This window comes from Netta rufina (assembly GCF_964035555.1).
Source record: "Netta rufina genome assembly, chromosome: 6".
Taxonomy (NCBI): Eukaryota; Metazoa; Chordata; class Aves; order Anseriformes; family Anatidae; genus Netta; species Netta rufina.
Window position 1 is genome coordinate 4,653,790 of NC_140129.1, and position 19,617 is coordinate 4,673,406.

At 40.2% G+C, this 19,617-nt stretch overlaps 1 protein-coding gene across 1 annotated transcript in view; it reads left to right on the plus strand.

The window, feature by feature from the left end:
• Positions 1–19,617, plus strand: part of STAT4 (signal transducer and activator of transcription 4) — a gene marked incomplete at its 5' end in the record, with an annotated part of 36,296 nt that overhangs the window by 14,259 nt on the left and 2,420 nt on the right. Inside the window, 18 exons of the mRNA XM_084288786.1 lie at positions 337–429; positions 1,931–2,009; positions 3,631–3,716; positions 4,560–4,711; positions 5,967–6,125; positions 7,036–7,128; positions 8,010–8,069; positions 9,474–9,491; positions 9,574–9,667; positions 10,460–10,504; positions 12,988–13,071; positions 13,834–13,932; positions 14,853–14,988; positions 16,125–16,177; positions 16,960–17,054; positions 17,504–17,640; positions 18,108–18,299; positions 19,432–19,498. Coding sequence (XP_084144912.1) covers positions 337–429; positions 1,931–2,009; positions 3,631–3,716; positions 4,560–4,711; positions 5,967–6,125; positions 7,036–7,128; positions 8,010–8,069; positions 9,474–9,491; positions 9,574–9,667; positions 10,460–10,504; positions 12,988–13,071; positions 13,834–13,932; positions 14,853–14,988; positions 16,125–16,177; positions 16,960–17,054; positions 17,504–17,640; positions 18,108–18,299; positions 19,432–19,498 — 1,742 coding nt within the window. The remainder of the gene's footprint in view (positions 1–336; positions 430–1,930; positions 2,010–3,630; positions 3,717–4,559; positions 4,712–5,966; positions 6,126–7,035; positions 7,129–8,009; positions 8,070–9,473; positions 9,492–9,573; positions 9,668–10,459; positions 10,505–12,987; positions 13,072–13,833; positions 13,933–14,852; positions 14,989–16,124; positions 16,178–16,959; positions 17,055–17,503; positions 17,641–18,107; positions 18,300–19,431; positions 19,499–19,617) is intronic.

Genomic DNA, 19,617 nt, shown 5'->3' on the forward strand with positions numbered 1-19,617 from the left:
GTGGAAATTTAGATGGTTAAACCCATACAGAATATTTTTAAATACAAGTGGGTTATTTTGATAACCTGTGGATGTAATATGTATTCTTACATGAATAGTACAATACTGGTCTTTTTTAGAAATCTAATCATCAGTGTGTTTCAAGTTCTTAAATTTACTAGATGTTCAATGTCTGCAGTATTCAGATCTGTGGAACTAAACAGATTGAGCTGTTTAGACCAGTCCCCAGCCGGATGAACTCCAGGTTGTGAACTCCCTCTCTATGCTAGGACTTGCCATATAGTTACTGTCACTCGTCATTTCTCAGCCAAGTATTACCCATTCAATGTGTTCTAGGGGCCACTGGAAAAGTCTTTGCAGAACTCTGTGGTTTCAGAACGACAAAGAAACGTAGAACACAAAGTGTCAGCCATCAAGAACAGTGCTCAGGTATTTTGTTGTCCTGTTTCCTGTCTACAAATCCGTGATTTTCATAGACACTACCTATTTTACAGCCATCACACTCGTCCCTATGTGAGTTGCAGGGGGACTACTGAGTACAGTACAAACATACCTACGGTCTCTCAATAGATGCGAGGTTCAACCAACCTGTTTCTATGGCTCCATCTCCTTCAGTATCATCAGCAGTAGCTAGCCTTCCTGACCTCTGAGTCACATACCAGGATTTTTGTAAAGCTAAAGGTTACGTGACATAATTACATGTTTTTGAGACATGAAGGGACATGAACATTGGGAACTGATGGTAACAATCCTCCAGAAGTTTGTCATATCACTGCAGGGCAGAGCCAACCCAGTAGCTATATCCCAAAGACACTGCAAAGGCTCACAGAATAACTGCCCATTCGTTTCAAGGCAGGATAAGGATTCCACTTACCTACAGCCTTTTTGCTGTCCCAGCCCTGCAGCAGACTCAATGTAAGAATTACATTTAAAATATTTGTCCATATGCCATTCAAGAGCAACACTTCAGGTACACTAGAAAGAAGTCCTAGTAGCATTCTTCATAATTGTCTCCCTACACAGAGAAGAAGGATAGAGAGATGCAACTCTTAAAAGGATAAAGCTAGCTTTAGAGCAATGTGGTACTAGACCTCTATCAATGTTGTAAGAATTGCAGAGCAAAAGCATCCAAAGCTGCAACCCAGCAGCCAACCACGCTGTTCTTCTAGCCTGTGCCTAGCAAGCATCTATGTGAAGTGCAGCCATCCCTGAAAGCCCGTGAAAAAAGGAGAGTAATTTCTAGGTACAAGGGTGTTTTTTTAATAGCTAATTAAGTTGAACACAGAAATCAGCCAGCTCCTTGTGTATGTAATTTCATACCTTACGCATATAATTTAAAAGTTTAGTCTCTGAAATAAAGAAGAAAACAGAATTGCTAACTGTGTCCTAATTTAGCAAATGAGTTTTTTCTATTTTCCCAGACACTTCACTTGCATATCTCAGGGAACTGAAAGGCGTTGTTTATGAGTTGATGGCAGGATCGAGGCTTCCCATAAACAGCACATAAACAGAATTTTGAAGCAAACCAGATGATTTCCTACAGTTACATTTTCCTTCTTTTCATCTGTCTTTTTTGAAGTATTTTTGTATGCTGAATGGTGACCACAACACACCTTCTAAGCTTTTTGTTGTAGGTATGAATACTCCCTTGCAAAAACCAAAGCAGTAAAATTCCTGAGTATTTCTGTAAAAATAGTCTCTGAACTCTGTTGCTCTCCTTAGTTCCAACTTTCTTGACTTTTCAAAATTACCAATTTGCCCTGCTCTAAAGTTCTAAGAAGAAGGTTACATTATTGGCATAACAGTTTAGATTTTCAGATGGTAGGAAAGGAAAATACTACATTATGCATTTGTCCACGACAGAACAAATTCCTTTTTATGTCACTGTGAACACCCAAGTAATTTCTTACTTTTCTCTCTCCTGGGAAAGATGACTGACCAAGATGTCAAATACTTGGAAGACTTGCAAGAGGAATTTGACTTCAGGTATAAAACAATACAAAGTTTAGGTAAGAGCTTTTGTAATAATTTTTAGATTCTCTAGGAAAAGGCTGATTATATGACTAGCAACCACTCTCAGGATTTATTTCTGTGCATTACCCAGATGCTACATGTAAGCATAAGAATGGGTTTTTAGTTATATAAAATCATAGTCTAGGACATAATGACTCTGTGGGGTTAAGAGGGCAAACAGGATCTTATTGATCAAGTATAGTTATTTTCTATCAATAAGCTGCATAATGGATGAAAATAAGTAATTTTCTTAATTCAAAGAACCTAATTTTCAGTTTCTTCATGATTGATTTGGCCCTTCCTTGGCAGGATGTAGAAGAGACTCTTAATTCCCAGAGTAGAGTTGGGCGAAAGTAATTTTTTAACCTCTAATTTCGTTTTCTGTTCTTTCTTGACCACAGTGGTGATAACCTACTGGTAAGCACTCTGAATGCATGTTTCACCCAGCCTATGATGGTTGAAATCTGCACGCTGCAACAGTAGTTGCATGATCTTTATCAGAAAAGAAACTGAGGTCCACTCGTGTCTGCTCAGATTTCTTCGCGTCACCTCCCTTTGAACATGTAGAGATATTTGAGCCTTGAAATGCCCAGGTTCTTAAACATATTGCTCTTATCTATTTAAGGCTGGATATGGCCAAACAATTAAAAGAGATCGAGTTGCCATGTTTTAATGAGGTTTTGGTCACCAGGTCAATCACAATTATTGACCAAGCAGATGATTGAAACCTGCCCCACTTGCAAAATAAAACACGCTTATGTAAGTGACGTTCAGGGCTTACAATTTCACTGTGACACCAAATGCTATACGCCACCACAGCCAGCTTGAAGTGCCTTAAAATGCACATGGGAGCATTTGCTGTGGCTGAGCTGACAGTCAGGTACTGGGCTCTCTCTTTTGAAACACATACTCTGACGTAACGAGGAGACATCAGTTTGGAGCCCAGCAGAGACACGGTTGGCACCAATTTCTTTTCTGAAGGTAGCATGAAAATGCAAGAGCAAAAGGTGGGGGAAGGCAAGGGCAGGGGGAAGAGCCATATGCAAAAGAGCATTAGGCAAACTTGGGGAAGCTTGAAACTAATGCATGATCCACAGAAGGATATGTTACAGAGAGGGGGAAGTACCTAGTGATCGGTACTCCTGGCTGCTGAAATCCCCATGGTGATGAACACTTTTATCTGTTTCAAATGCCTAACCTCCATTCTCTCAACCAGACGTAATTCACCTTAAGTTCAAAGAGCTTTAGCCTAACTGCTGACACCAATAGTGCACAAACCAATCACTGAAAACCAGATGCATAAAATAATACACATAAGAAATTTACAGATTTATATTTATGATCCATCTTTTCCACCTTCTTCCTCTTCCAAATGTGCACACATATCTCAAAAAGGGAGTCATAAAACCTTACCTTAAAGTCGTATTCATTAGTCTCTTCAAATGAAATACACTATTACATAATCTATTGATGTCTGCAGTTTATTTTTCACTAGTTCATACTGCACTCAGGTCATGGTTTCCCCCCAGCACCTCCTATAAACACGCGTGCACACCCCCACGCCCACACACGCACTTGTACTGAATTTACCGGGTGATTTTTTTCATTCCCCTGCAGAGCAGAGCGACAAAAACAGTGCCCTCATTAAACAGGAAATGTTGGCGTTGCAGGCTATGCTCAACACGTTAGACTACAAGAGAAAGGTTAGTGACATCTTTTGTCATCCGTGCTGTGGTTCTTCTGCTTTCTCCCCTTATTCACATGCTGAATACTCAAATGCGTATGTGCGCCTTTTGGAATTCTCCTCTCAAAAGTGCAGGCAAAGAGCATATGAGTTGCAAATGCACCAAAGGCTTTCTGAGGGTGATTTTGACTAGCAGGTAAGAAATTGGCAATTAAGCAACAGCCTCATCAGGGCCATGCTTCTGCACACCTTAGAGGAAAGGGGAGGACGTCACAGGACCTCTTACGTGCCGTGTTGACTGGTTAACCTAGTTGACAGTCTACAGCTTTTAGAGTAAATAAACGTTATTTGAAGTAAGTGTAGTCTAATAATCACAAAAAAAAAATAAAAATAAAAATCCACAAAAGGTACCTAGCTCTGTTCAGCAACAGAGACTTGTGAATAAGACTGCTTCTTGACCGCTTTGCTAGGACAGAAAACCACATGGTCAGGCAGTTGGAGTCCACCTGCTGTTTACAGTTTTTTACAAGCAAAAAGAAAGCCTGTGAATTGGGTATGATGCAAAACAGGAGAACGACTTTTTGATCTTGACAGTGCTTGTAAACGTCAACTGCTTGGAGGTGTTATGCTCACAATGAATGCAGCAACCTTCCCTCCCACCCCCAAAAAGGGAAGATTTACTGAGGAGTTCATTGATATTCAGGATGAGTTTCAAGTGCAGTGGGTGACGAATCCAGACACCTCTGGGCCAAAGAGCCTAAGGTGGTAGGACTAAATATAGCCGATCCCAAAACAATTCCAAAAATGCAACCAGCGCTGTATGACAGCTGCTGAATTCTGTGACACCTTTCCTACGCCGCAGGAAGTACTCAGCAAAATCGGCCGCGTGATTCACGAAATCGACATGCTCATGAGCAACATGCTGACCGAGGAGCTGCTAGACTGGAAGAGACGGCAGCAGATTGCCTGCATCGGGGGTCCTCTCCACGGGGGGCTCGATCAGCTCCAGAACTGGTAAGCCCGCGCTGAGCTTGTGTTTCCACTGAAAACCACAGGAAGTCTGCTGCTCGACAGCGAGCCCCACGCGCACACACTGATCATTCCTGCAGATCGGCTGCCGTGCTACCTTGCGACATCAGCACATCCACAAGCAGCTGTGCAAGTCAGTAACTAAAAACACAGTTTCCTTTGGTGGACAAGGTTTGCTGTTAGAATAAATGACGTTAGAGCCAACTGCTGAGCCTGAGCCACTGCAGTTGGTCATTTTTTGCTTTGACGGCTGTTGCAGATGCATGATGCATATTCCCCAGGGAGTTTTGCTTGAGTAAGAACTGAGCTGAATGAGTTTGTCACTGGGGACAGTGGGAGTTTTATCTCGGCAGGAGCTGGGTAGACACACTTTATGCTTTGACTCACTGGGTGCATCACTCCTCCAAACGTAAAACTGCACAGGAATTGAATGGCAGAAGTACGCCCCATGGTGGTGATAAACAAGGCTCTAAAGGAGGCTCCAAATAAAAACTGTGCTGGATTTAAAAGATAATGCAGCCAAGGAAATCAATGTCCTGACCGTTTCTCTCCCATTTAACTTCTCATCTGGAAACTGTGAAGTAAAGAACAAGGAAAAAAAAAGGGGGGGGGTGGGGGGGGGGGGGGGAGAATTACCAATACTTTTTTTTTTTCTTTTTATATTTGAAGAAAAAAGTGGGTTTTTTTTCCACTTTTTTTCCCCAATGAAGTATCATTTCTTCCCTCCAATGAGCACATTAAAAACTTCTAAAAACATGATTTTAATACATACATACCCTATTAAACTAGAAGTATGTTTGGATTTGATTTTCCTTGGCATAGTTTTTGCATTTCTGAGAAATGCACCTCTTTAGTCTTGGTAACTTGTTCACTTTATATAAATGTTACCTTTTAAAGAGTACGTTTTGAAAAGCAACTGAGCTGTAGGCAAGAATAAACCTGACAGAAGTGCCCTGCGTATAAAACATCAGGACAGTGTATATATTTCTTCTAAATTATCACAGCCAGTGTTGCGCTGTTGTTGATGAGGCCTCTTGGGAGGTATTTACCTTTGAAAGTAAAGTAGGAGATTTTGTCTGATGTATTTATACACTGCTGTAAACAAAAGATGAACAGACTTCAGTTTGTATAAGGCTAGAAAGCACTAATCTGCACCAATTCTGATTTCCCGAAGTAAGAATTATGTTCCAATAACTGGTTTATGTAGCAGACTGCAAATTGATCTGTTGCCTCGCTGTAGTTTTACACTGTTGGCAGAGAGTCTGTTTCAAGTTCGAAGGCAACTAGAGAAACTGGATGAACTATTGACCAGACTGACTTACGACGGGGATCCTATCCCAGTGCAAAGACCTCAGCTGCTGGAAAAAGTCAATTTCCTGCTCTACAACCTGTTCCGCAAGTGCGTAAGCTATTGTGAATTCCCGTTGCTTTGCTTGCACTGACACAAGGTTATGGGCAACACTGAAACCATACTGGTAAAAAGAAAAGGGACAAACGGCTGAGTCTGCAAGGATCTCAAAGACTGAGTTTCCAACGTAAAGAGCATGTACAGCTGTCATCAAAACTCGTAGGAGCTGAAGGTATCAGGCAGCTTCTTGTTTATTGCACTTAAGGTTTTGTGGTCAAATTCTGACTCTAAGAGAACACACAAAACCCACTTATTTCAGTCATGTACATACCGCTGAGAAGTTTTTGTAGTAAAGTGACAGGTACCAATTTGTGTCTCGTCTTTTTTCTTCCCCACCAAGGCATTCTATAAATCTATGGTTTTTTTCCCTCCTAAATTTACCCATCTATTCATATATAAAATCATCAGATATATTTATATTCGTATATAAAAACATCATTCCTTTTCTCTTTTGTATTGGCTACAAAAGGAGATAAACCACAAGCAGCTATTCTGTTAGCTGCCTCTGAAAGCAAAGCATGCTTAACTGTTAAAAAAAAAATAATAAAAAAAAAAATTAATTTCATTGAAGCTGGTTCAATGTACTTTTAGTTTGTTTTATGGTTCTGATAGAAGTCCACATCTTCCAACCGATACTTCAGGCCTACAGAATTTGATTTTGGTTTGGTTTCTAATGTATTCCAAGTGTGTGTTTCCTGTGGGAACAATTCAACTCTAAGTTATACCACTAGATCATTTGGAGAACTTAGGGTGGGAATACATGCCACCCGCTTCAGCTTCTGCAGAGAAATAAGCCTAAGAGATAACAACACTATCCCTTCCCCTCCCTCCTCCCCTCTTTATTACCATTTATTTATGCATATTCCTAACAATTTATTTGTTTCATTTCTTTTCACCCTAGTTCATTTGTGGTGGAAAGGCAGCCCTGCATGCCAACACACCCCCAGAGGCCAATGGTTCTTAAAACGCTAATACAGTTCACTGTTAAATTAAGGTAAGGAAAGGAAACCTGATATAAATTCCTCCCTTTGTACACTGCATTTTATCCTAGGAGTCCATTTCGGGATCTAAAAAGCAAAGCAGAACAACATCTGTGCCAGTCAGGCTGAGACTCTTTTGACTCCAAGGAGGGTTTTCCTGAGCGGGGGTCTAAAGGCCACAGAACCTGCCACTTGTAATAATGACAATGAAGAGCAAACCAGTGGAAGGAGGACAGGCAGGCTGTGGCCAAAAGCCAGCACCTTCCGGAGTCTGTATGTATTGGATTGCTGTCTTAATGACTGTGCAAACTAAGCGAGTGGTGATCCACGTCCTGTAAGCCAAGATCAGGATACTCAGAGCCAACCTAGCACATAAGAGGGAGAAACTTGTGCAGTTTGGGAGGCATGTAGTTGGTGTATCAATGACAGGTTATTTCTCTCCCGCTCGCTCCTTGCCTGACTATGTGAAAAGAGGTAAGATCGGAGAGGATCTCACATCTCATTTCTGTCTAGCAGCAAAAAGAAGGCAGGGAAGGGGGCAGGGTGGGCAGGAGTGGAAGGAGTACATGGAGGATAGTACAGGGAAGGTGCAGATTACACAAATCCATTTCTAAGCTTTGATGTCTCTCTACCCATTCCCTCAAACACATACCAACTTTTCCACATACTTTCAGGGAGACTAAAACATTTGCCACTGGAAAAAACCTCATCCCTTCTTTCACATATAGGAGCCTTCAAATTGTGATATAACCCTAGGTGCTTAACCTGTTTTCCGATTATAATCCTTTCAGATACGGTGGTGTGGAGCTATTGGTCTCTAATATTTCCTGGTGATTAATTTATTTGTTAAAGTTTTTGGCTTAGAATATTCACCTCTACATTTTCTGTTTTGAAGGTTGCTAATTAAATTGCCGGAGCTGAACTACCAGATCAGAGTGAAAGCAACTATCGACAAGTAAGAAACTTTAAAGTGAGGATGTTAGACAACTTGCTTTCTACAGAAGCACAGATTTTTCAGTTGCTACTCTATCTGCTTTAAAGTCTGTTTTAAAAAGGGAAAAAAGAAAAAAGAAAAAAAAAAAAAGAAAAAAAAAAGGACAGCTAAAACATCAGGGTGGTGCTTTTTTATGTGGAAGATTTCTTTGTGTTTTTAAAAGAAAGCTGCTATTTTTAATTGCTATATTGAAATTGGAGACAGCGAGTTCATTTAACATCTGCTTCATGTCTTAAATAAAATTCATCAGTTATAAATAGTGGCATCACATGAAAACTTTCAATCAAACTATCTTGCATTTATAGTTTAGCATCTCTGCATGTGCTAATATCTCCACCATTGTCTATGCAGCTGCTCCAAGTAGTACACAAAGTTTGAGCTTGGAAAGCTGGTGCTGTAATTAGTACATATGGCAGCTTAGAGAGTTTTACCTCTGCCTGAAATTAAGGCTGTTAAGTGAACTCCTCCTTCCTGATGGGTTTGGTATGCCTTCATGCTCCCATTATTTCTTACAGCAATCTCACATGAACAGAAACCCCTGCTCCTTCTGTTGGCCATAATTTCCTGAGTAAAAGGCATCTCCGAGCCTGTCTATGCTATCCTTGTGAAAACTGTGTTATCTCTGCCTCTAGTATTTCTATTTGAGTTGATTTGTCTTCTCAGCAGGATTTATTATTTGCAGTACAATGCAATAGTCCTGACTGCAGAGCAAGCTTGGTTACAGATAGGTCTAGCAGATAAAACATGGGGCAGAAGAATCAGGGTATGATTTCAAAATCAGCAAAGCTGATCCAAGCCCTCACTGCTCACCATCCCCTCCCAGCCACAGGTGCTGCTTCTGGCTGTTGTGCTTCTTTTAGCCCCCTAAAAAGCCCTCTGCTCATGCTGATACATGGCGAAGGCACTGGCCCAAAAGGAGGGGAAACACCCGGTGGGGAAGCAGCAGGAGAGAAGACAACTGTTTCTCTCAAAAGCAGTGTACTGTCCCATTTGCTGTGTACACACGTCCCCAGTACGCTGTGACCTATCTGTACAGGCTTCTATTGTCCCTGAACACACTCGTGGAGGCAATTAGAGAGCACAGCAGCTTCCAGTATCCACTTATGGCAGAAAAAAAAAAAAAAAAAGAAAAAAAAAAAGCTAGATATAATACACTGCTTACATCTGGACAGATGGAAAAGTCTAACTGGACAGAAGAAATTTCAGTTCTTGTTTTCAAAAACATGCAGTTGTATTGGAAATATATATTAACTTTAGGAAACGAGGCAAAACCTCCTGCTTCAAGATATGTTTTCTCGGTGCAATCACGGCTTACACATTTACTGATTCACCACTTGTTTCCTCCCCACCCCTCTTCTGTTTTAGGAATGTTTCAACTGTCAGGTAAGAAAATAAAATACAAGATCTCTTAAATGATCCAACATTATAATGCTATCGGAGTACATAAGTGTAATGTCCTCCATAGTAATCGTAGATTCGTTCTGTGTGGAACGCATGTGAAAGCGATGAACATGGATGAATCGGCAAATGGAAGTCTGTCCGTAGAATTTCGACATTTGGTAAGTTTGACTGCTCTTCTCTCATCATGCACCTCTGGTACAGAAATAAGATGTTATTTAAAAACTATGCAAGGAGAACTGTAGTATTGTCACTCGTTTTCTTCTTCCTTATACAGAGAGTTTACTCCTAGAACCAATTTATCCCATTCCATACTGCTCTAAAATGAAATTACACATTTTCACAGAAAATAAAAAGCAAACCCTATTTAACGCCAGAAAAGGAAAAGACTAATCTTGCTGAATTACACAGCTCCTCAGAAATTTATTAAAAATAAAAATAAAAAAAAATGATAGAATGGAATGCTTTAGATTTGATTGAAATTAATGCCTGAGACAACTGTCTTTTAAGAGACTATAGAACTGCTTCTATAACTTCTCTAGTACCCCAGTGAGTCATGCTCTTAAACTAGGCTCTTTCACCTGTGGTATTTTTGTGGCTTCACCACGCATGCAGTGCTTCATTGTAGTTTTGCAAAACGAGCTGGAGACTGATGGTCTTTACTTCTTTTTTTTTTTTTTTTTTTTTTTTTGTATTATACACTCCGCAAGCAACCTAATTAACACTTCGTTACATTTACTCTATTATAATAAAGTTAATTGCTTCAAAATTCTTTTAAAATATCTATGAGAAGCCCATTCAGTGAAGGCATTGCGTCAGAACCTTCATTAGAGCGTACTTGTACGTTCTAAATAAATCCTTATTATGCTAAGAGCATCGTGGTTACAAATAGCATTCTTTATGTACTCTCCTGTAGTTTCTCTGCCCCATGAATTCTGTTTTGCTTTATACAGCAACCAAAAGAAATGAAATCAAGCGCTGGAAGCAAAGGAAATGAGGTTTGTGGATTTATTTTAGATGGTATTTTTGATTACTCTCAGAAGTATTTCAGACTGGATTTTATTTAAATCAAACAGCAACCATATGTAAGTAAATTGGATTTTGAAATATATACTCTCCTTATAAGTACAGAACCCAATAATTGTATGATTGTGTAAGCACAAAGAAAACTTTTCAGAAGTACTCAGAAATTTTAATTACATGCCTCTAATTTATGTATTAAAAAGGTACAGTGGAAGGTAGGAAGTACAAAGCTAAACATATCTGGGGAGGCCTCGTTGCTGCCTTTCAGTGCTTGGGGGGCGGGGGGGGCTTCCAAAAAGGATGGAGAGTGACTTTGTACGTGGGCAGATAACAGGACTGAGCCTATGTCGTATGTCGCCATCGCGTGGCGACACACGAGGCTTCAGGAACAGCCTGACGGAGGGGCCAGGCGCTGCTGGCGACTGCTTCCCACTACAGGAGCCTAAAATCCGAGTGCTGCTGCCTGCGGGAGTGCCCAGCCCTCCCCAGCTTCCAGCCCCACAGCCCACACAGATGTTTTATACAAGCACTCAGTGCAAGCTGTCCAAGTGCAAAGTAAAGGCGTGATCAGCACGGAGAGCTAACTGAAAACCTAAGGCAGAAGATACCTGAGTGTGCTCCACACCGTTTCTGAACGGAATAACTTACAACAAGATTAGCAAGACTGAAACTCAAAGCTCGCCTCCCAGCCCAGCCGCTGTGCTGCTTAGAGTCATTTGCATCCAGACAAGCAAACGCAGAGATGGAGGCGTAAAAATGTTAGTGTTCGACTTCTGGTGGCGTTTTACTCCCACTTTCACGTTTTGTGCCTTTATAACCATATAAAATATAGGGCTGTGGTGAATTAGGACATCTGAGCCATGACAAAGTTCACTGCTACCTGCTTTCCACAAACAGAGCTTCTCCTTGGTCAAAGCACAGCCTGAAATCATTAACTTAAACAAGTTTTTCACTTAACAGCAGCCATAATAATTAAGAAACTTGGTTGATTACAGAATGGTTAGTAAGCCACGAGTATAGTTGAGAAGTATGACTTATACTGAGAAGGAAAAAAAAAAAAAAAAAAGGAAAGAAAAGTGGAAGCTCTCTATATTTAAGGTTTGTCCTTTCATCTAGGAACACCTTTTTACCTAGAGGCTTTTGTTGTTGTTTTTTTCTCCCCAGAATTTAAGATTTTTCAAAATTATAACAGGGCAGAAAAGGAATGGGGAGTTTAACCAACCTTTTTCAACTTTTTTCAGTGGGACTGTTTCTACCTGTATTAAAATATTTGAGTTCATTTGATGGATGAGTATTTCATTTAAAAGCAGGCAGCTCTGAACTGGATTTTTTCCTTTGCAAGGCAGATCCAGGTGCCAGAGCATCTCGTGGTCTCAATCTCTCATTTATACAGAATCTTTTACTACAGCATCCTGTACATGCCCTGAAGGAGGGGATTCATGGGAAAGATAAGGCCACGAAGTCCTTTCCCAAGGAACAATTTTATTTTATGTGGGCTCAAAGTGGAGTATTGCAGTAAACGGAGTGGAAGTGTTTAGATCCAGAAACATGCAGATTTTGTTTCCTTTTTTTTAAGAATTCGGACAAAATCATATCTGAAGGGGTTGGGGGAGGGGGGAGAACACCACAGGAAAAAGTGCAAAAAGATTTTTATACTTTGCCTTGTATGGATGGAAACTCATTTTGAAAGATCTGTTTCCCAGGGGGCAGAGATCTGGATGTTTACAGAGCTTTCCTCATTTGTAATCAAAACAAAATGCTTGTATGACAAACTAATCAACTATGCTGAACAGACTTTCTTTTTTTTTTTTTTTTTCCCCAAGAAATGTAGTGGGGTTTCTGTTTGTTTCTTTTTGTATACCAGATTTACTTTAGATTAATGATTTAGGCCTCCATTTGTTCAGCTAGTACCATCTGAGTGTACTTAAACAAAAAAACTGTGTTCTAGGATGGGGGCCTACTTGCACATAAAGACATGGCTCCTATAACTGCTTTTTCTTGTGTGGCTTGTTTCTTGACATTTATCATCTGTGTTTGAACTGGAACTGTCAATCAGTACAGAGACTTTAGGAAAAGTGGGAGACGATCTCTATCAGATAAAAAAACCCTAGATTTGTGTGTGCAATACTGTGCTTAAAAGCAACATTTTTAAACAACTTAAAAGCAGAAGTTAAAAATTTTAAGATATTGCTTTAACAATGTCTAGGGTTGTTGGATTTTTTTTTTAGGGGGGTGTTGCGTTTCTTTTTTTTTTTTTTTTAAGATTTGTCTAAAAAAAAAAAAAACAGTTCTGGACTAGTTTGATATCACAGTTTAACAAAGGATTTCCTTCTTTTCCCGTCTCTACTTATAAATTTGATAAGTTTTCTTGCAGTGTTATGCAATCTCAGCAGTTTGCCAAGACAGTGTTAAATACCAAGCATGCATTTGCAGTTTTATAATTTACTTATTCTCTCAGGGCCCTCATATGGTGACGGAGGAGCTGCACTCCATCAGCTTTGAAACACAGGTCTGCCTGTATGGACTGACTATAAATTTAGAAGTGAGTATTCTTGACAGATTTTCTGTGGCAACAACAAAAATCACTTTCCATTTGCTACATATGAACAACTGTGTTGGGCATCCTAGGTGCTGTCTTCAGCAATAACCATAAGCAGATGCGAGATATCCAGCACTTCTGGACAGAGGCCTATACAGATCTGCAGCAACGTTTTAGCCATTCTGTTCAGAAGCTGAAATGCTGGCTCTCATGGCAATTTTGATATGCTATGAAAGACAATACATATTGCTATGCAAAAACTGTAGGATCCATTTAAGCCAGTGACAAAATCCACACCATATTCACTAGAAGGCACATCCCTCCATTAAATGTCATAAATTAACACGTTAGAGGGAGTCTATGATACCGACTTCAAGTTGTAGGCTGAGGACATCCCTGTGTGCCTAAAATGGACCTTCAGAACCAATTCTGGTGCTAACCACTGCCAGAAATCCCTTCTCTGGCTGCACGAAGCCACGCAGTCATTCCTCTGTATAGCTGTCATGCAGCTACGAGCTGAGCTTGCTGCCCAGGTCCAGCTAACCTGAGTGCTGACCACCTTCTGGAAGCCTACGTCTCACCTCAAACAGGCTAGGCAGATGTTTCCAACAGCTGGTCCTGCTCCACTACGCAGGTAGAGCCAGGCCAAGGAACAGTGTTTGGGTTGGCAGGAGAACGAGAGGGGCCTGAATGAAAACAAAACCTAGCAGAGTGTTATCATACTCCTCAGCAATATTTACCAACTGTGTTCGTTTTTCGCTCCAGACAAGCTCTTTGCCTGTGGTGATGATTTCCAACGTCAGCCAACTGCCCAATGCATGGGCTTCTATTATTTGGTACAATCTATCAACCAACGACCCTCAGGTAAGTCTTCAGTGTGCAAATACTGACTTCCTGCATTTCCGTGCTTCTGTTATTTGGTTGCCAAATGCTTTCATTACAAAAAAGGCTGTTTCCCCCTCTTAAACAGGCCTGATTTTCTTCACGTTCACTGTCGTCAACATCAAACTCCAACATTATTTGCTTTGTCTTTTGTTCCCTGCCCAGATATAAAACCACATGCCTCTTAGCCTTCATTTTCGTAGGCTAAAGTAGTAATTCATAAACTGAGGAAAGGTGCTCACGCTTCTCCACAACTTTTCCACTTGGAATTGGCCATTCTTGAATGCTGATGATTAAAACTGCACGTAGCGCAAAATAATTCTGCTATATAACTCAAAACCATTGAAGTAGATATATGGCTGGATCTATAATGCAATTAAATGCTGCTTTCCCTCATGCATTTTATAGGAGCCAGTGCTTTATATGGAGAAGATCCTAAGAGTCAGATAGCACCTTTCTGGTAGCCTTAATGCTGAGCAAAAGCAGAATCATGATTTCTCTGCCTCCTGCCAGCTCAGCATATATTTGAGTTTCAGTTGCTGTTACTGCATTTGCAGATTGTAGAACATAATATCTGCATTTATCGGATAGGCTTTACACACATTTTCACTGCCTTGACATACATCACTATCAGAAGCAGAGCCGGGTATCTTATCACCCAAGGCAGGCACACTGACAGCCACTCTCTCCGAGTCTCCCCTGACATCTCTGCCAGGCGACTGAGCAGAACTTACTGGGGGGCTGCAGGTGGGATGCCCAGGGCATATTTGTCCCAAATTATTCTGCTCCCCCCTATCCTCTGGACTCAGCTTAAGTACTTACTGCTTTTACTGCTTTCTTTTAAAGCCTGTAGTATCTTTCATAGTTGCTAACTGTCTAACGAAGCATGAATTCTCTTACAGAATTTATCTTTCTTTAACAATCCCCCTGCTGCCACTTTAAGTCAGCTCTTAGAAGTGTTGAGCTGGCAGTTTTCATCTTATGTTGGCCGCGGACTCAATTCTGAGCAGCTCAACATGCTGGCTGAGAAACTTATGGGTAAGTTTGCAGAAACATACATTTTATTTGTTTGGGCACTCTTATATTTGATAGCCAGGACTTTAAGCATGACCTCCACTTCCACTGCTGACTTCAGAAATGCCACTGTAACACTGTTTTTTCTTTAAAGAAAAGCACACATCAGCATATTCTTACCACAAAGCAATTCAACTTCTGAACTTGTAGGCTGCTGAGCTGAAGAAAGAGGGCATCAGAGTCACACTCAACATTACTTTGTTTCCTTTACAAGTAATTGTTATCTCTAGCATCAGAGATCAACAATCTTTTTGCTTGCTGGTGGGATTTTGGCTTAGTTCGCTTTTTGTTGTAGTTCTCATGGTTGTTTTTAAAAGTACCTGTCCTCTGGGGCTTGTTTAGTTCTGGGATCCATGCTTCACTGATAAAAGCACAGAAAAAAAGGCTCTGCATGACTGAAAGTTCAGCAAGATGAGCAAATGACCACTTCGATCTGACTGTCATCCAGAAGGGAAAGGCCTTAGGGAAGGCTGGCAGAATGAAGAAAGCATCATCTGTTTCTGGAGAATAAATAATTATAATGTGTATTGTAACCTGCAAGAAACTCCAAGTGAGGGTGTAACAATACCTCTGCTGTCAGGCAAGAGCTAAAGCATCTGTGTCAAAGACTGGGGACAATCTTTACTTTTTACTGCTTTCAAAGCTGGGAAGCAACAGCTGGCTTTCTTTGGTAACATGCACTTTTTCTAATGCTTTCTTGGAGATTTCTTGGTTAGTGAAGTTGAAAGATGCCATTGTAAATCAGTAAGAATCAAAAAAAAATAAAAAAAATCATATTAAAACATCAAGATAGGGTGAAGACCAAGAGAAGTAAAACTGAAAACTGAAACTGAGCGCGCACTGCAGGAACAGAGTCCCAGATGGCTTTAGGCAAAGACTCCCCCCAGGCTACCACGAGCAGGCGCTTCAAAAGGATCCACAAAACTGAGCTAGCAGCTGAACGCTCTCTCCATGCACACAGTCCCTCACCAAGCCTCTCTCAATCCCTCTCCAGGGCTGGATGAGCTGTACTATTTTTCAACTATACAGATGTCAAAAAATATCTGCTTAAGAACTCCAGAAATACAGACTCAACTTTATTTTATTTATTTTGCTTCTAGGGCAACAAGTCAGTTACAATGATTACCAGCTGTCCTGGGCGAAGTTCTGCAAGGTACAGTTCTGAAAGTAAAGCACAGACTCTGCTTGGACACCTGCACACCTACCTGTGCCACTGATCCCAGCAATGAGGTTCCCACTTACCATTTGCAGGACTTCTAGCCCAGCACAATCCTATTAATTCTAGAAGTTTAACAATTAAAACAGTATTTCCTGAAATTTAAAGCTGGCACTTGATTTATCTTTATTTAGATCTATTTAGACACATTGCTGCAAGTACCAGAAACTGTCATTATAGTCAAGAATGCCCTATATATTTCTGTAAGTGATCAATAGAGTGGGCTATTATAGTATAGAGTAAATTTTCATAAAGCATACAGTATGTTTTGTTCTATATGCTCTGTTGTGACCTAAATAATTTTAAGTCTGTATAATATATCCAAAATATTCAGTAACTTTGATCGGGAACAAAAGAATTGAAAAAGAAAGGCAAATCCATTTTGTTCATATTAACCACATTATTTAAACACAACTAGAACTTTGCAAGTATGTTCAACTTTCTCCTCATCATTTCTCTCAAAATGTAATTTCATAATGAAAAAGAAACTGAGCATGCTTTTTCTTTAAAAATGAACAAAGAGGCACTTCCAATGCTTATCTTAAAAAAAAAAAAAATGTTTTTACATTAGGTCAAAAGAGGGAGTCTCAAAGCAGCAACTCAAATTTGCCACAAAGAGAAACTAGATTATCTTTAAGAATCTGAGATAGCTGTATCATGTTGATGAGCTGTAACATCACGCTCACAATGCTCTTCTTTTCACATCTGTTTTCCATTAGGAACATTTACCTGGGAAGTCTTTTACCTTTTGGGTTTGGCTTGAAGCTATACTGGACTTAATTAAAAAACACATTCTTCCTCTTTGGATCGATGGGTGAGCAACACAGAAACAGCTTGGTATACATTGATCTCTCCCTGCTTCATCTTTTTTCTTTACTAACCTCACTTCTAGCTAGAGAATTTGCAAAGAGTTGAATACTGCTCTCTCCCTCTTCCCATTTATAACTTTTCAAAATTTCTGCCAAAAGAGAACACCGTTGAATCTTCCAGAAATGCAGCTTTTGATCTATTTATCAGTTCTGTCAGTGTACAGTCAAGTGCTGTGACGAATTTCCTCACATTTCATAGTACTGAGAGCTCAATGCCACACTCCACAAGTAATTCACGCGAAGCTTTTGTGATATTTTCAAGACCTTACAGCTTTTGTAACCAGGCTTTGAACACCTGCCTCAACTCCTGTATGAAGTTTGGCCAAATGCAGCACACAGAATGAAGTCTATCATTTTTGCAAAAGTAAAACCATGATTTCCTGTCACACTATAGGTACGTAATGGGCTTTGTAAGCAAAGAGAAGGAACGAATTTTGCTCAAAGACAAGACACCAGGAACATTTTTATTAAGGTTTAGTGAAAGCAATCTGGGCGGAATTACCTTTACTTGGGTGGATCAGTTAGAAAATGGTAAGTACAATTAAAAATAAATAAATAAATAAATTTAATAATAATAATAATAATAATAATAATAATAATAATAATAATAATAATAATAATATAGAGTTCAAAATCTGCAATACACCTGTAAAACAATAGCCATGGTTTCTTTGGTTTAAAAGTAAGGTTCATGTGTATCATGTCTTTGTTCGGTTTGGGGCAAGACAGCAGTATCATATTTACTACAACACAAACTAAAACTCTGAAACTCTTCCTCTCAGTTCTTTAAATTAACACAGGTAAGCTCTTTAGGAGATGTACCTGCTTTCTGCAGGCTTTAAGTTCGTTCCCACACGTGCAGAAAGTGTAACTTGAAAGACACTAACATAAAGGTAAAACCCAGGCCAGAGTAAATCGCAAAAGAAAGGCAAGAAGTGCTCCAGTAGAGATGTTGATCCAGCCACTTACCAGCTGCTACACACCTTTGTGTTTTACAGGAGAGGTAACCTTCCACTCGGTGGAGCCCTACAACAAAGGCCGCTTAGCTGCACTGCCCTTTGCCGACATACTGCGAGATTACAAAGTTATTATGGCAGACAACGTTCCCGAAAACCCTCTCAAGTATCTGTACCCAGACATTCCCAAAGATAAGGCCTTTGGCAAACACTACAGCTGTCAGCCGAATGAAGGTTGGGCTCTGTTTCTGTACTTACCCCTTCCGAAAAGCAGCTTCAGGGTCAAGAGGCAATTCAAGGAATTTGGGGAAAGGAAGAAGGGAACAGATTTCCTTCAATAAGCATCCTCAAGAGAACCGTTTTAATCCACGTCTGTCATTTAGACAGCTTCACCTTGCAAATATAGCTGTGGTCTTAGAGGCTAAACCAAAAACATTTAAAAGAAGTGAAGAAATAGATCTCAAGTTAGGATTTTTTTTTCCTGACCAACACATTGCAAAATTCAGTACATGCATGTTCAAAGGAGATGAAATTGAAAAGCTCATCAGCTTCATAATTGTGTGACACTGTAGCATGCTTTCTCCTCAATTTCAAGGAATTCTGTGTTTTCCAAACAGCTTGGGAGACCTGCTTTAATTCCACAACGAGACAGCAGTAATAACCCCTGGCAACTGCAGTAGAAAACACAAAAAAAGCTAGATAAGATTAGCTCCAAATATGTACTTGCTCTTGTTTGGGTTATGAGTCAGGCCATTTCTAGATCAAGCTTGCTCTCTCTCAAAAAAGCCCTGTTTTTTCTAGATTATATACATTCCCCTGAACTTTCATTATAAAGCAATACAAGCCCATTTGAATCCAAATCCTTACACTTTTCAAAAGATACCTGGAACCAGCAAATGCCTTTCCTCTTCATTTTACTGCAGTGGACTTTGCCTAATGCTCCAGTCCTCTGAAAAATTACGTATGCGTTTAATTTCAAGCCAGAGACACCTCCGAAGCTGTGTCTAGAGACAGGGCTCCACGCAAGCATTTGCAGCACCGAGATCCCGAGGCTCAGAAGTACAAAGCTTTTGGAGTCACAGCACAGGCCCTGTGGCAGCCCTGAGCAGCTCCCATTCATCAGCTGCTGTATTACACTTGGGGAGGGTGGTGTAGATTATTTCCCATCACGGGAACACAGCCAGTTATGTGACTAAGACCTGAACCCAAACACTAATCTCAGGAATTTCCCTGATTTTATGGCTGCTTATTTAATCATAAACATGGTCATTTCTCTTTTAATATACTATGGTCTGCAACATAACCAATTTTAAAGAAATAACAGCGTTAGTAGGCAACATCTAATCTCTCTAATATTGATTTTTAGTCTCAAAGCCCTCAGACGGTGGAGTGAAAGGTTACGTCCCTTCTGTATTTATCCCAGTCTCCAAAATGTGAGTAACCTTTTAAGATGTATTACTCTTTTGTGTGATTTTCACTACACCTACATCCTGTTTCAAACTTTTCCCTGGCTCCCTCCCGCCAGTCAAACAGTTCAGGACAGCAAGGCATT